Here is a 12,416-nt window from a genome sequence, read left to right as displayed (position 1 = left end):
CATCTTTTCCTGCAGCCTCCCTTCAGGTGCTTATCTTTTAATACCTAAGTAAATTTTTGAGGATATTCTCCCCATGTCTACCATCTTATTTCCCTTTTTATTTTTTTTTCCCCACTGCCAGCACCTCCCCTCCCTACCTGAGAAACAGGGCTGGGGTGCCCATAGTGAGATGAGAGCCCAGGTTCTGTTTTGATGGGGCGCATTTCCTCGGTGGTCGTGGTGCTGCTGCTGCTGCTGCTGGAGCTGGTGGTCGGGGTGAGACTCTCACTGCTGGATGGGCCTGGGAGAAACCAGAGGGTAAAACAAGCTCTTCCCAAAGACCTTTCAGCACAGAGCTGTGCCCACTCACCCAGAAGTTAGTGTGGTAAAAATAAATCTTAAAATAATTGGAAGGGTATTCAGGTATTTAGGCATCCCCCATTTTTTAAAAACTGGCCTGTTTTGTCACTGCATCTCTAATTCAGGGGCACTGTGGTCAGAAATACAAGTGCACACACAAATACACATAATAAAATAAATTCTTTCATTCAACACTTACCTGCTGGTGCCTTTGTTTTGTTAAGGTTCTTAGGCTTGCGTTTCCTCGTCTGAATTCCCTCTTTTCTCATGGCTAAAGGCCTGGGGACCTGTGGATGCAAATAGAAAAGCACATTGGTTTGTGAATGCCCTTAAGGTCATCTAAGGGAACGTGATTCCAGTTGTAACTTGTGGTCAAACTGGTTTAATTGAAAGCAACAAGAAGATGGAGCTCAAATTCCCTGGTCAAAGAGAGATTCAAGATGTGCATCCAAATGGGAATAAAAGGCAGATCACACTGTGTTTTAGGGCCAGAAGGGAACAGCAGCTCCTCTGTTTGTGCTTCTGACTTGGCTTTTTGACTAAAGTGCTTGAATTTATGTGGGAAGAACCTGGGCTTGGTTTTATTAAGTTTTAAGACTTATTTGCAAAGAGGACCTAACTAGTAAACAGTGTGCACATCCCCTTGCAGGTATTGCAGTTTTTTTGCAGTTTTATTGAAAAAGACCTAAAATGCAGCAGATATTCTCATAATACCATTTTATTAACAATGAAAATTACTGAATTATTCGTATGAATGGAAATGGAAATGGAATTGGATTTGCTCCATTTGATAATGAATAGGGCAGCAGGTATTTGTAAAATCATATTTTCTTTAAAAGCCCCTGTTTTTCAAGAAAGGAAAAAAGTTTGCATTTCCCTGTTTTAAAGCATTAAAAGTACAGAGCCTTTCCTGCATAAGGTATAATATCCTAACGGTGGAAAAGATCCTTGTGACTCTACACGAAAATTCATAACCTTGAGGGGGACTAGACAGGAGGAGCAGCTCCAGGAGAGCACAGAGCTATGTCAAGAGCCCAGCCCCCAGCCAGGTGCCATGAACACCCTCCCAAATCCACAGATTTACCCCGTGGAGCTTCATGTAGAGGCCGCAGGCGTTGCAGACGGGCTCTCCCTCGGCGTTCCTGCGCCACAGCGTGGTGGTGGTGGTGTGACAATTGGCACAGGAGAGTCCCACACGGCGGGATGCTGACTGTGGGGACAACACAGCAAGGGGACACCTTCAGCCCTGCAGTGCTTCACGTGCCAGCCAGCTCGCCCACCACCTCCCTCTGCTCTTGTCTCTCGTATTTCTCTGGTTTTTTCTCTTTTCGCCCCTTTGCCTCTTTCTGCCCCTCTTGCCTTTCCACTCAGCTCTCCTGGGGATATCTCAGTTGGCACCAGAGACATGAAATAAAATCATTGAGGTTGGAAAAGACCTCCAAGATCATCGAGGCCAACCTGTGACTGATCCCCACCTTGTCACCAGCCCAGAGCACTGAGTGCCATGTCCAGACATTCCTTGGACACCTCCAGGGATGGGCACTCCAAACCTCCCTGGGCAGACCCTTCCAAGGCCTGAGCACCATTTCAGTGAAGAAATTCTTCTTGATGTCCAACATGAACCTCTCCTGGCACAGCTTGAGGTTCTGTCCTCTCCTCCTGTCCCTGTTCCCTGGAGCAGAGCCTGACCCCTCTGTCTGTCCCCTCCTGTCAGGGAGTTGTGCAGAGCCACAAGGTCCCCCCTGAGCCTCCTTTTCTCCACCTGAACAAAGCCCCAGATCTCCAGAAACTCTAGTGGCAGCTTGGAGACCCCCTGCTAGTGTACACACCTACACTAAGGTGCCTGGATCTCAGACCATCCTGCCTTTTCCAGCTCCCAAGCCCTTCCAGGCATCGTGGCTGTCCCAAGAAAATGTCAACAATACCATAAATGTTACATAATTCCTTGCTGGCTTTGTGCTATGTTGCTCATAGAGCTCGAGGGAAAGATAAATAAAAAAAAGAGAAGCTTCCAGCAGCATTTTCCTCCTTTTGATAAAGAGTGATAATTAATAGGAAGTCTCACTAATGAATTAGTGCAGGGAGCAGACCCGAAGTTCCTTTTCTGGGTGAACTGGTTTAGTGAAGCTCAGAAGGCAATAGGGAGAAAGCAACAGGCTTGAACCCATATAAAATACAAGTTTTGAGCTGGGATGTGGAGCAAGGAAAAGCCACATCCTCCACACCTGCCTGACTCTTCCCATCATCCGTCAAAGCTCGGCCTTAGAGGCCAGAAAATGAGAGAGGGCAGGTCCGGGGTGAGATCCTGCCGGGATGCTGTCGGGAAAAGCGTTTCACAAGAGGGCGCTCGGAGCCTGCGGCTGCGGGCAGCGCTCAGCCTGCCGTGTCACTGCTGCCCGTGTCACTGCTGCCCGTGTCACTGCTGTCCTGCCCGTGTCACTGCTGTCCGTGTCACTGCTGCCCGTGTCACTGCTGCCCGTGTCACTGCTGTCCGTGTCCCTCCTGTCCTGCCCGTGTCACTGCTGTCCTGCCCGTGTCACTGCTGCCCGTGTCACTGCTGTCCTGCCCGTGTCACTGCTGTCCTGCCCGTGTCACTGCTGCCCGTGTCACTGCTGCCCGTGTCAGTGCTGTCCGTGTCCCTCCTGTCATGCCCGTGTCACTGCGGCCCGTGTCACTGCTGCCCGTGTCACTGCTGCCCGTGTCACTGCTGCCCGTGTCACTCCTGTCCTGCCTGTGTCACTGCTGCCCGTGTCACTGCTGTCCGTGTCACTGCTGTCCGTGTCACTGCTGCCCGTGTCACTGCTGTCCGTGTCCCTCCTGTCCTGCCCGTGTCACTGCTGTCCTGCCCGTGTCACTGCTGCCCGTGTCACTGCTGTCCTGCCCGTGTCACTGCTGTCCTGCCCGTGTCACTGCTGCCCGTGTCACTGCTGCCCGTGTCAGTGCTGTCCGTGTCCCTCCTGTCCTGCCCGTGTCACTGCTGCCCGTGTCACTGCTGTCCGTGTCAGTGCTGTCCGTGTCAGTGCTGTCCGTGTCAGTGCTGTCCTGCCCGTGTCACTGCTGCCCGTGTCACTGCTGTCCTGCCTGTGTCACTGCTGTCCTGCCCGTGTCACTGCTGCCCGTGTCACTGCTGTCCTGCCCGTGTCACTGCTGTCCGTGTCACTGCTGCCCGTGTCACTGCTGCCCGTGTCACTGCTGTCCTGCCTGTGTCACTGCTGCCCTGCCCGTGTCACTGCTGCCCGTGTCACTGCTGCCCGTGTCACTGCTGCCCGTGTCACTGCTGTCCTGCCTGTGTCACTGCTGTCCGTGTCACTGCTGTCCTGCCTGTGTCACTGCTGTCCTGCCCGTGTCACTGCTGCCCGTGTCAGTGCTGTCCTGCCCGTGTCACTGCTGTCCGTGTCACTGCTGCCCGTGTCACTGCTGCCCGTGTCACTGCTGTCCTGCCCGTGTCACTGCTGTCCGTGTCACTGCTGCCCGTGTCACTGCTGTCCGTGTCAGTGCTGTCCGTGTCCCTCCTGTCCTGCCCGTGTCACTGCTGCCCGTGTCACTGCTGTCCTGCCCGTGTCACTGCTGTCCTGCCCGTGTCACTGCTGTCCGTGTCAGTGCTGTCCGTGTCAGTGCTGTCCGTGTCCCTCCTGTCCTGCCCGTGTCACTGCTGTCCGTGTCAGTGCTGTCCTGCCCGTGTCACTGCTGCCCGTGTCACTGCTGCCCGTGTCACTGCTGTCCTGCCGGTGTCACTGCTGTCCTGCCCGTGTCACTGCTGCCCGTGTCACTGCTGTCCTGCCTGTGTCACTGCTGTCCTGTCCGTGTCACTGCTGTCCTGCCCGTGTCACTGCTGCCCGTGTCACTCCTGCCCGTGTCACTCCTGTCCTGCCCGTGTCCCTCCTGTCCTGCCGGTGTCACTGCTGTCCTGCCCGTGTCACTGCTGTCCGTGTCACTGCTGTCCTGCCCGTGTCACTGCTGTCACTCGCAGGGGATGGCTGGGTTTGGGCACAGACAGGGCAGCGTGGGGATGGAGCCTCGGGGAAAACAAGGAGTGTGGAAACCTGGCTTTGAAGTGGCTGCTTTTAGCTTGGGTTAGTGATCATAGAATGTTATGGAATGTTGTAGGATCATAGAATTTCAAGGGGTTAGAAGGGATCTTAAAGCTCATCTAGTCCCCACTCCCTTGCCATGGACAGGACACCTTCACTAAACCAGGTTGCTCAAGTTGAGCCTGCTTTGAAAGCTCTCAGGGTTGGAGCATCCACAGCCTTCCTGGGTAACCTATTCCAGAGTCTCACCACCCTCACAGGAAAAAATTCTTCCTAGTATCTAACCTAGTATCTAATTTCCCCTCTTTAAAGCTGTGCCCATCGCTCTTTCCTGTCACTCCAGTTCCTGATGAAAGTCCTTCCCTGCAGGACCCTGCAGATACTGGAGGGGGCTGTGAGGTCTCCACAGGACCTTCTCTTCTCCAGGCTTCTCTTCTCCAGGCTGAACACCCCCAACTTCCTCAGCCTGTTGTGATGAACTCATTTCATTGGGGACACAGAGACCTTCACTAAACCCCTCACCAAAGCATGCAGGGAGCAGCAGATTATCAACACTGAGCTCACAGAATCATGGAATGGTTTGGGTTGGGAGGGACCTTAAAGCTCATCCAGTTCCACCCCTGCCACGGGCAGGGACACCTTCCACTATCCCAGGTTGCTCCAAGCCCATCCAACCTGCCTTGGACACTTCCAGGGATCCAGGGGCAGCCACAGCTTCTCTGCACCCTGTGCAACAGTCCCAGCACCCTCACAGGGAAGAATTTCTTCCCAATATCCCATCTAAACCTGCTCTGTCAGTTTGAAGCCATTCCCCCTTGTCCTGTCATCCTTGTAGATAGTTTCTCTCCATCTTTCCTATAGGCTTCCTTCAGGAAAGCTGCAATTAGGTCAGCCCAAAGCCTTCTCTTTTCCAGGCTGAACAATCCTGTTCGTGTCCCCCAGGTTCCTTGTGCATACCCCATCCTGACTCCACAGGATTTGGCATGCCCTGACTTGCCCTACAGTGGAGGCTTCACCTCACCCAACTGATCTGGGAGCAGAGGATCCAACAAAAATGTCCAGAAAAGTCCCCATGAAGTGAAGGGCTCACCCAGCAGTGCCCAGGGACCCCTGTGGATAAGAGAAGATGAGCTGGTCCTGTGCTGGAACTGGAAAGAGTTGCCATTTCTCCAAATACACCTGCAGTGATACTAAAGCAAAAAGTGGCTTTTCCTGATTCAACACCACAAATCCCAAAATCCCTGTGTCCTACAGCCCCTTCCACTGCCTGGCTGAGTGTCTGGAGAACTACTCTGGGCACTACAAGGTCTTGGAGTGTCCCAAACATGAGAAAACCTGGCTTGTTTTGAAAGTCTGAACCTCTGCTGGGCAGATGGAGCAGAAACACCCCTGGCCAAGATTTCTTTGCCTCCTCCTCACCCCACAGTGTGCTCTTGACTTACCAGCCTCCTCTGGGGTTTGAACAGGGGCCGGTTGATGCCGTTCATCTTGTGGTAGAGCCCACAGGCGTTGCACAGGTAGTGCCCCGTGCCGTCCCTCCTCCACAGCGGGGTGGACATGGCCCCACAGTTGACACATTCTCTCCCCTCGGAATAATCATCAAAAAATTCTGCTGCCAGGATGGGAGAGAAGGGAAAACATTCAGTTAATTAGGTGGCTGAACCTTGAATTGCTGTTCTGCTTCTTAGTTTAGCCCAGAAAGGATATTTCAAGAAATCATAAATATTCAGATTTTTATAGGTTGCAAGAAACAGCTCTTCTTTCCCCAAGGAAGCCCCTCCAGGGATTATTGGGAAGAGGGACCCCTTTCTCTGCCATGGCTGCAGGACTTCTGTGGCAGAAATAGGAACCTTTCCCTTCTGCTCTGGCATTATCCAATTTTTGAGATTGGCCATAGCCAGGGCAAGCAGATCAGGGCAGCAGAGCAACCCTGGTTACAATCAAGGCAGATTCCTGAGACCATGGATATACAAACCCCACAGAGCAGAACCGCCCAGAGGTCAGGGAGATGCATCTCAGCTGGGCAGGGAAAACCATTCCAAGTGCCCTGCTCCCCATGGGAATGCTCCTCACCCTTTCCTCTGCTGGGGATAATGGCTGCAGAGAGCCAAGGGGAGGTTTGTGTGCCTCCACCCCGTTCTCTGCACAGAAAACATCTCCTGAGTTACAGGAACCCACATGTACAACATAAATGTTCCCTGCCCGTGGAAGGGGGTTGGAAATGGATGGTCTTCAAGGTCCCTTCCAACCCAAACCATGCCATGGTTCTGGGATTCAAACCCCAGCTAACAGGGGTTGTTGGGCATTTATGTGAGTTAGAGGCTCAGCTTTTGGCTTGATGCCACACTCCAGGGCTTCCCTCTGCCTTCCTGGTACATCCTGCACTAGGGCTCAGCTGCAGCTGGGATGGGAGGGATGGTTGGGCATGGAGTGATAGGAAAAGGGGAAAAGCATTTAAACTGACAGATTTTGGGAGGAAATTTTTCCCTGTGAGGGTGCCCAGAGAAGCTGTGGCTGCCCCTGGATCCCTGGAAGTGTCCAAGGCCAGGCTGGGTGGAGCTTGGAGCAACCTGGGAAGGTGCAAAATTTCCCTGCCCATGGCAGGGGATTGGCATGAGATGAACTCTAATGTCCCTTGGAACCCAAACCATTCTGTCATTCTGAATGCCCTGGGCTGGGCCAGTCCAGTCCCTCTGGCTGTGGCAAGGACCAGCAGGTTCAAAGATCAGCACAACACAGCTCGACTGCATCATCCTCTGGAAAGACACAGCTCACTCCCTGTTCCATACAAACCCTTCCAAGAAACCAAGAACTTCACTGTATTTTTTGCTTGTCCACCTGCTTTTTACACAAAAATCTCAGCTTCCTGCTGGAAGATAATTGCTCCCCAAGGAGCAAACCAACAAAATTTGGCTTCTTGCTGAGTTGAGCCTCAATCCCATGAGGGTTCTCTGATGTCTAGCAAGGGTTATGTTCAGACATGGCCTTATTTTCTCTTTTCCCCAGACTATTTTTGGAAAATCTGCAGGAAACTGCATAACCATGAAGCAGCCAAAGGACAAAAAAAAAAAAAAATTAATGAAGTGGCGCCAGTTAACAGAGACAAATATTCACGTGAGCCTAATTCTCTCTAGAAAATCTGCTAAAAATGGCAGGAGATTACACTGTGTGCCCATGGAGCAGCAATTTATTGTCCCCAAGCAGCTCTGGAGCCAGAAAAGCAGGAATCCAGTATCTCCCTGGCATTTTGGGAAAATCTCATTACCCTGGAGCAATTCTGGTGGTTTCAAAAATAAAGGAATCCCCCCAGGTGATTTTTAACCACATGGATTCAGTGATACCATAACCCTCACTTTCCCCCTTAAAATGACAATTGAGGCACAGCCAAAATCTAAATCAAATAAACTTCCTTTGAAAAGAGAAGGGATTGGAACAGCTGGTCAGGAAAGAACTCGTTTCCTTGAAAAATCTCAAGAAAGGAAAACATTTCACTTTTTTATTTTTTCTTCTTAGAAGTTGTTGAGGTTTTTGATTATAATTTTCCAAAGAAAAAGCCAAAGTATTTTTGGAGTAATTTTTTTGTTCTTTAAAAAATCCCTTATTTGAAAAGAATTAATATGGATTATGTGGACATAATCCAGGGAGAATTCAGCAGAGCAGAAGTAATCAAAAGTTAAAACTTGAACGATTTGAGTTGTGCCTGTGACTAATTGCAAAATTTCTTGGAGATTTTTCCACCAGGAAACCAAAATATGAAAGTTTTAAATCGAAGACAAAGGAGAAAATTCCTAACAGTCCCTTGGAAATGTTAAAAATTGGACTGGTTCTTGAATAAGAAGGTCCCTCATAAAAAAAAAAAAAAAAAAAAAAAAAAAAAAAAATTTATATGGATATATTTCTGGTTTTAGAAGAATGCAAATCTCCTATCTTCTGGCAATAAATAATTTGTTGCCCAATGTTGATTGTTATTTCCCGGACACCCAGCTCCAGTGCCACGTTATTTTCAGTGTTGGTTTCTCATCAACATCCCAAAGACCAGTGCAAACCTGCCTTGAGACCTGCTCTCCTTTTCCAACTGCATTTGATTGATATTCTTCCCCATATTTTGGGGTGGGTTTGGGTTTTTTGGTTTTTTTCCCAGTTTCCATGGGATTTGGACTGGAACATCTCTCTCAAGGGACTTCCATAGAATGACAGAATGGTTTGGGTAGAAGAGCCCTTAAAGCCCATCTCATTCCAACCCCCTGCCATGGGCAGAGACACCTTAAACTGTCCCAGGTTGCTCCAAGCCCCATCCAAACTTTCACTGGTTGAAGTTTCCAAAAGTCCTCTCCTGCTTCCGTGGCAATAACGCTGGTGAGACTTTCCCCTCCCAGCTGCAGGCAGAGTGATCCTTGTGAAGGTTCATGAGCAGGAATCATTGGTTGGGGATGGGAAGGGACAGACTTTGCTCCCAGGCTCCACGCAGTGGGTGCCTTTCCCTAATCACATCCCGTATCAGACGGGTGTGTCCCCTCTGGGCACCTCCCAGTGCTGAGTCAGATGATCCCCAGCCTCATCCAGAGCATTCCTGCAGCCCTGGGAGAGCAGGGAGAGCTCCCTGGCCTCGGGAGGAGAGATATCCTCACCTGCTCCACAGAATGCTTTGGGATGCACAGGAGTTGTCTAGGACACTGCTGGATGCTGGCTTAGGGATGATGATGTGGGCTTGGTGTCATTTATTGAACAGAGGGTGTTTGGGGCCCTAAGGAAGTGGGAAACAGGGAACTGGATCTCTTTCTAGAAGAAATTATATTTTTATAATTCTTATTTTGTCAATATATACAATTATATATATATAATTTCACAGCATCACTGAACTCCAGGATGAAGTTGCTGAGGGAAGCTTTCTGAGCTTTTCTGTTCAGAAAAACCCTGAAGTTCTACAAAAAAAATGGGAAACTATCACCTGAAGACCTGCAGCCTGATATGGGTGAGTGTGCAGGACCCAGGAAACCAAAATGTTCCCAGATTTAGATCCCACAGGGATCCACCACCAGGCTGAGAAGTCACCGGGCGTCAAATGCACTAATTGTTTAATTTGTCACTGTTATTACTAATGGGGGATTAAGGAGACTCCCCAGGAAAAAGCAGCACAGTGCTTCCTTGGCTTGTGGCTCAGGGCTGGAGCTCTAAATCCTGGCATTATGAGATCCCCTGACACTTACTCCTTGTCCTTTGCAGGCGGGAAAGGAAACGTTTATTCAGGCAGCGAATGGCCCGAGCGGCTCCGCCAGCCCTGAACAATGAGGGGGAAGGAAAGGCTCCCCCAGCCCCACTCAGGGCAATAATTTCCGTTCTGTGGCACAGGAGCCGCTGCCTGATAATGGAGATTTATGGGTCCATCCGCTGACCTCTGTAATGGCCTTGCTGCTGGAGGGATTTACTCCCTCCCCTAAGCCAGGTACAGGCAGCCGTGGGACAGGGTGGAGAGAAGGATCTGCTGATCAGGCCACGGCTGGGGAGCCTCGTGTGTGCTTCCTCTTCGAATGTGCAGCTTCCCCACGTGCCTTTGCCAAGCCCTTATCTTGTATCTTGGGATCATTCAGTCCTTTTTATGGGCTGGGTCTCTGGTGTTGGCTAATCCTCATGGCCTTCTACTTAATTCTTCATAAAACTCTGTCTTTAGTCAATGAAGGAGCTTCTCACATGAAAGCAGATCGTGAAATCTCACTGAATGACCAGTGGAGAGGATGGATTGTGTCCCAACCCTATCCTGGTCATCAACTTGCTGTGTAAAATTAGATTTTTTCCCCTCACGTCTACTGTTTATGAGCAATGCAAGGTCCTCAGGGCAGGAAATGTCACTTGTGTGTTGCACAACAGCCTCCTAATCTTGGGTGAGGCCTTGAGTATACTCATGTCAGAAATACTTTCCACAATGGGACATCCAGTCCCCAGGGAGCCAGGAGTGACTCCTGAGTGGGGCACAGGGCTCTGGTAGGAAAAAAAGAATTCTTGGATGTGACACTTGTTCACTGGGAGGAGCCATTCACATCCACTGAGGTCGACCTGTATGGACAATGCTGGGGTCATCAGAAAAGCAGATTGGAGCTTGCCCTGCCAGCCCACACCTCCAGCACCTCTGGCTCACCAAAACTCTCAGGAATTTTGCCTTCCTAGACAGGAGAACCATTGCAACTCACCCCAAGGCTCGAGCCTGGAGAGTGGCTTTGAGGGACTTCTTTCCACCATCTCTGCAAACCCCAGCTCTGCCAGCCTGGCACTACATCCATTCCTAAGTCCAGACCTTTGGGCTTTTCTTTAGCAAGCCATCCCTGGAAGTGTCCAAGGCCAGGTTGGACAGGGCTTGGAACCACCTGGGATAGTGGAAGGTGTCCCTGCCCATGGCTGGGGGTAGAACTGGATGAGCTTTAATGTCCCTTCCAACCCAAACCATTCTGTGATTAAATCTGTTTGCATAGAAGGGTTTGAATGCATAAACCTGATGGATCAGGACCCTAAGGAATGATAGCAGAAAAAGGATTTTGATCCTTCAGCTCAAAGCCAGCACCCAATTTACAAATTTCTCATCCCAAACCATCCTGTGGAAGGGGACAGAGCCCTCCCTGCCCTGGTTTGGGTCAGACCCTCCTGCATGAGGAACAGTGAGGTTGTCTTCTACTTCCCTCCAGCCCCTCCTGCCTTCACCCTCTCTGGATGGAAAGAGGCTTCCATTAATATAGCACTGGAGTTTTGTTTACAGCTGGAGAGATATTTGATATCAACAGTTCCCCCTGCAGAAGTGTCTTCTCAACCCAACAGAGCAACTCAGCAAAGGAGGAACTGTCCTTCAAACACAGCCAGGCCACTTACAGGCTCTAAACACAGCCTGAGAGCAGTTTTCCCAGCAGAGAAGCAGTTTCCTAAAACAATTTGTTATGATAAGAGGTGAGAGCCACGATCCTGTGTATACACAAACCCCAAATGGACTCTCAGGGGCACTCACAGCTGAGGCAAAGGACATGGACACCCTGGAATCCCACCCAGGACACCCTCACCTTCTGCTTCGAGGGACAGCCACAACAGCATGGCAGGGGAAACAGGATTTGCCATTCCCAGCCACTTTGTCCCAAATCCCAAAACTGTTCCCATTAAAAAGGGGCAGTTTGGAAATCCTTCCTATTCTCCCAAGCTTTTTGGGATCCTTTAAACCAGCATTTTGCTGCAGCTAGAGGAGCTGAAAGCCACATCTTCTATTTATTTGGGATGGGTTGAGGTGTTTCCATGAATTGCATGATTCCAGAAGCTGAAGTTTCAAGGGGAAAAGCCCACCAAAGGTTTCTGGTCAGATCACAGCTTGGTTAAAAGTGCTGGTTGGTCCAGGATTGTGACAGAGAAGGAAAAAAAAAAGGAGAAGAGACAAAAGAGGAATGAGCAGGGAGTGACTACAAATTTTAAAAGCTCAAATTTATGCATGGGGGAGCTCTGTAGGCAAAGGAAAGTGAGCCTTTCCTTTGTCTATGGGGACATCACAGGCTGGGATCAGAAGGTGAGGATGGAGCTAACGGAGCCAAGGATGTTTTTGTAAAAATAGGTTTTGCTCATTGGCTTTTCCCCCTCTTCTCTTCCTCTTTCCCCTCAAACAGAATTTGGGGAAAATTCACCCAGGGTTTTAGAGCTGAATGGGATATAAAGACAGAGAGCAGGACAGTGCTGTCTGAGCAGTGCTCATCACCAGGCTGGGGGCTGGGGGAACGTGGCTCCCTGCTCTCCCTGGTCTGGATCAACAGAACACATCACCCTTGTGATTGAGGATCTGGAGGAAGTGGGGAACCTGGTAAACTCCCCACACTTAGCCAGAAACACGGTTTCATTGTGCAGCCTCATGGAAATGGCTTGGTGCCATCCCAGAAAGTTTTAGGGTTTATCTGACACGTCTATGGTGGAGAAAATGGCTGTGTACCCAGTTAGCTGCCTGGGCCAAACAGTTTCTGCTCTGAAAACATAAAGACCCTACTTATTGCTGAGCAAACATTCACCCTACAGTCTGGCTTTCCAGAAGGC

General features: G+C 50.1%; 1 protein-coding gene across 3 annotated transcripts in view; it reads right to left on the bottom strand.

Moving 5' to 3' along the window:
* GATA4 (GATA binding protein 4) overlaps positions 1-12,416 on the bottom strand; it is a 29,972-nt gene that overhangs the window by 4,979 nt on the left and 12,577 nt on the right. For 2 of the 3 annotated variants that reach the window (XM_056486864.1, XM_056486862.1), the window contains 4 exons: positions 5,813-5,982; positions 1,424-1,549; positions 539-626; positions 138-280 (listed from right to left, as the gene is read on the bottom strand). In XM_056486864.1, the coding sequence (XP_056342839.1) occupies positions 138-280; positions 539-626; positions 1,424-1,549; positions 5,813-5,982 (527 nt within the window). The remainder of the gene's footprint in view (positions 1-137; positions 281-538; positions 627-1,423; positions 1,550-5,812; positions 5,983-12,416) is intronic. The other variant, XM_056486863.1, reaches the window with a different exon arrangement.

The sequence above is a fragment of the Oenanthe melanoleuca genome, chromosome 3 (assembly GCF_029582105.1).
Source record: "Oenanthe melanoleuca isolate GR-GAL-2019-014 chromosome 3, OMel1.0, whole genome shotgun sequence".
Lineage (NCBI taxonomy): Eukaryota > Metazoa > Chordata > Aves > Passeriformes > Muscicapidae > Oenanthe > Oenanthe melanoleuca.
Note: the sequence above shows the minus strand (reverse complement) of the source record. Positions and strands in the feature narration are given on the sequence as shown.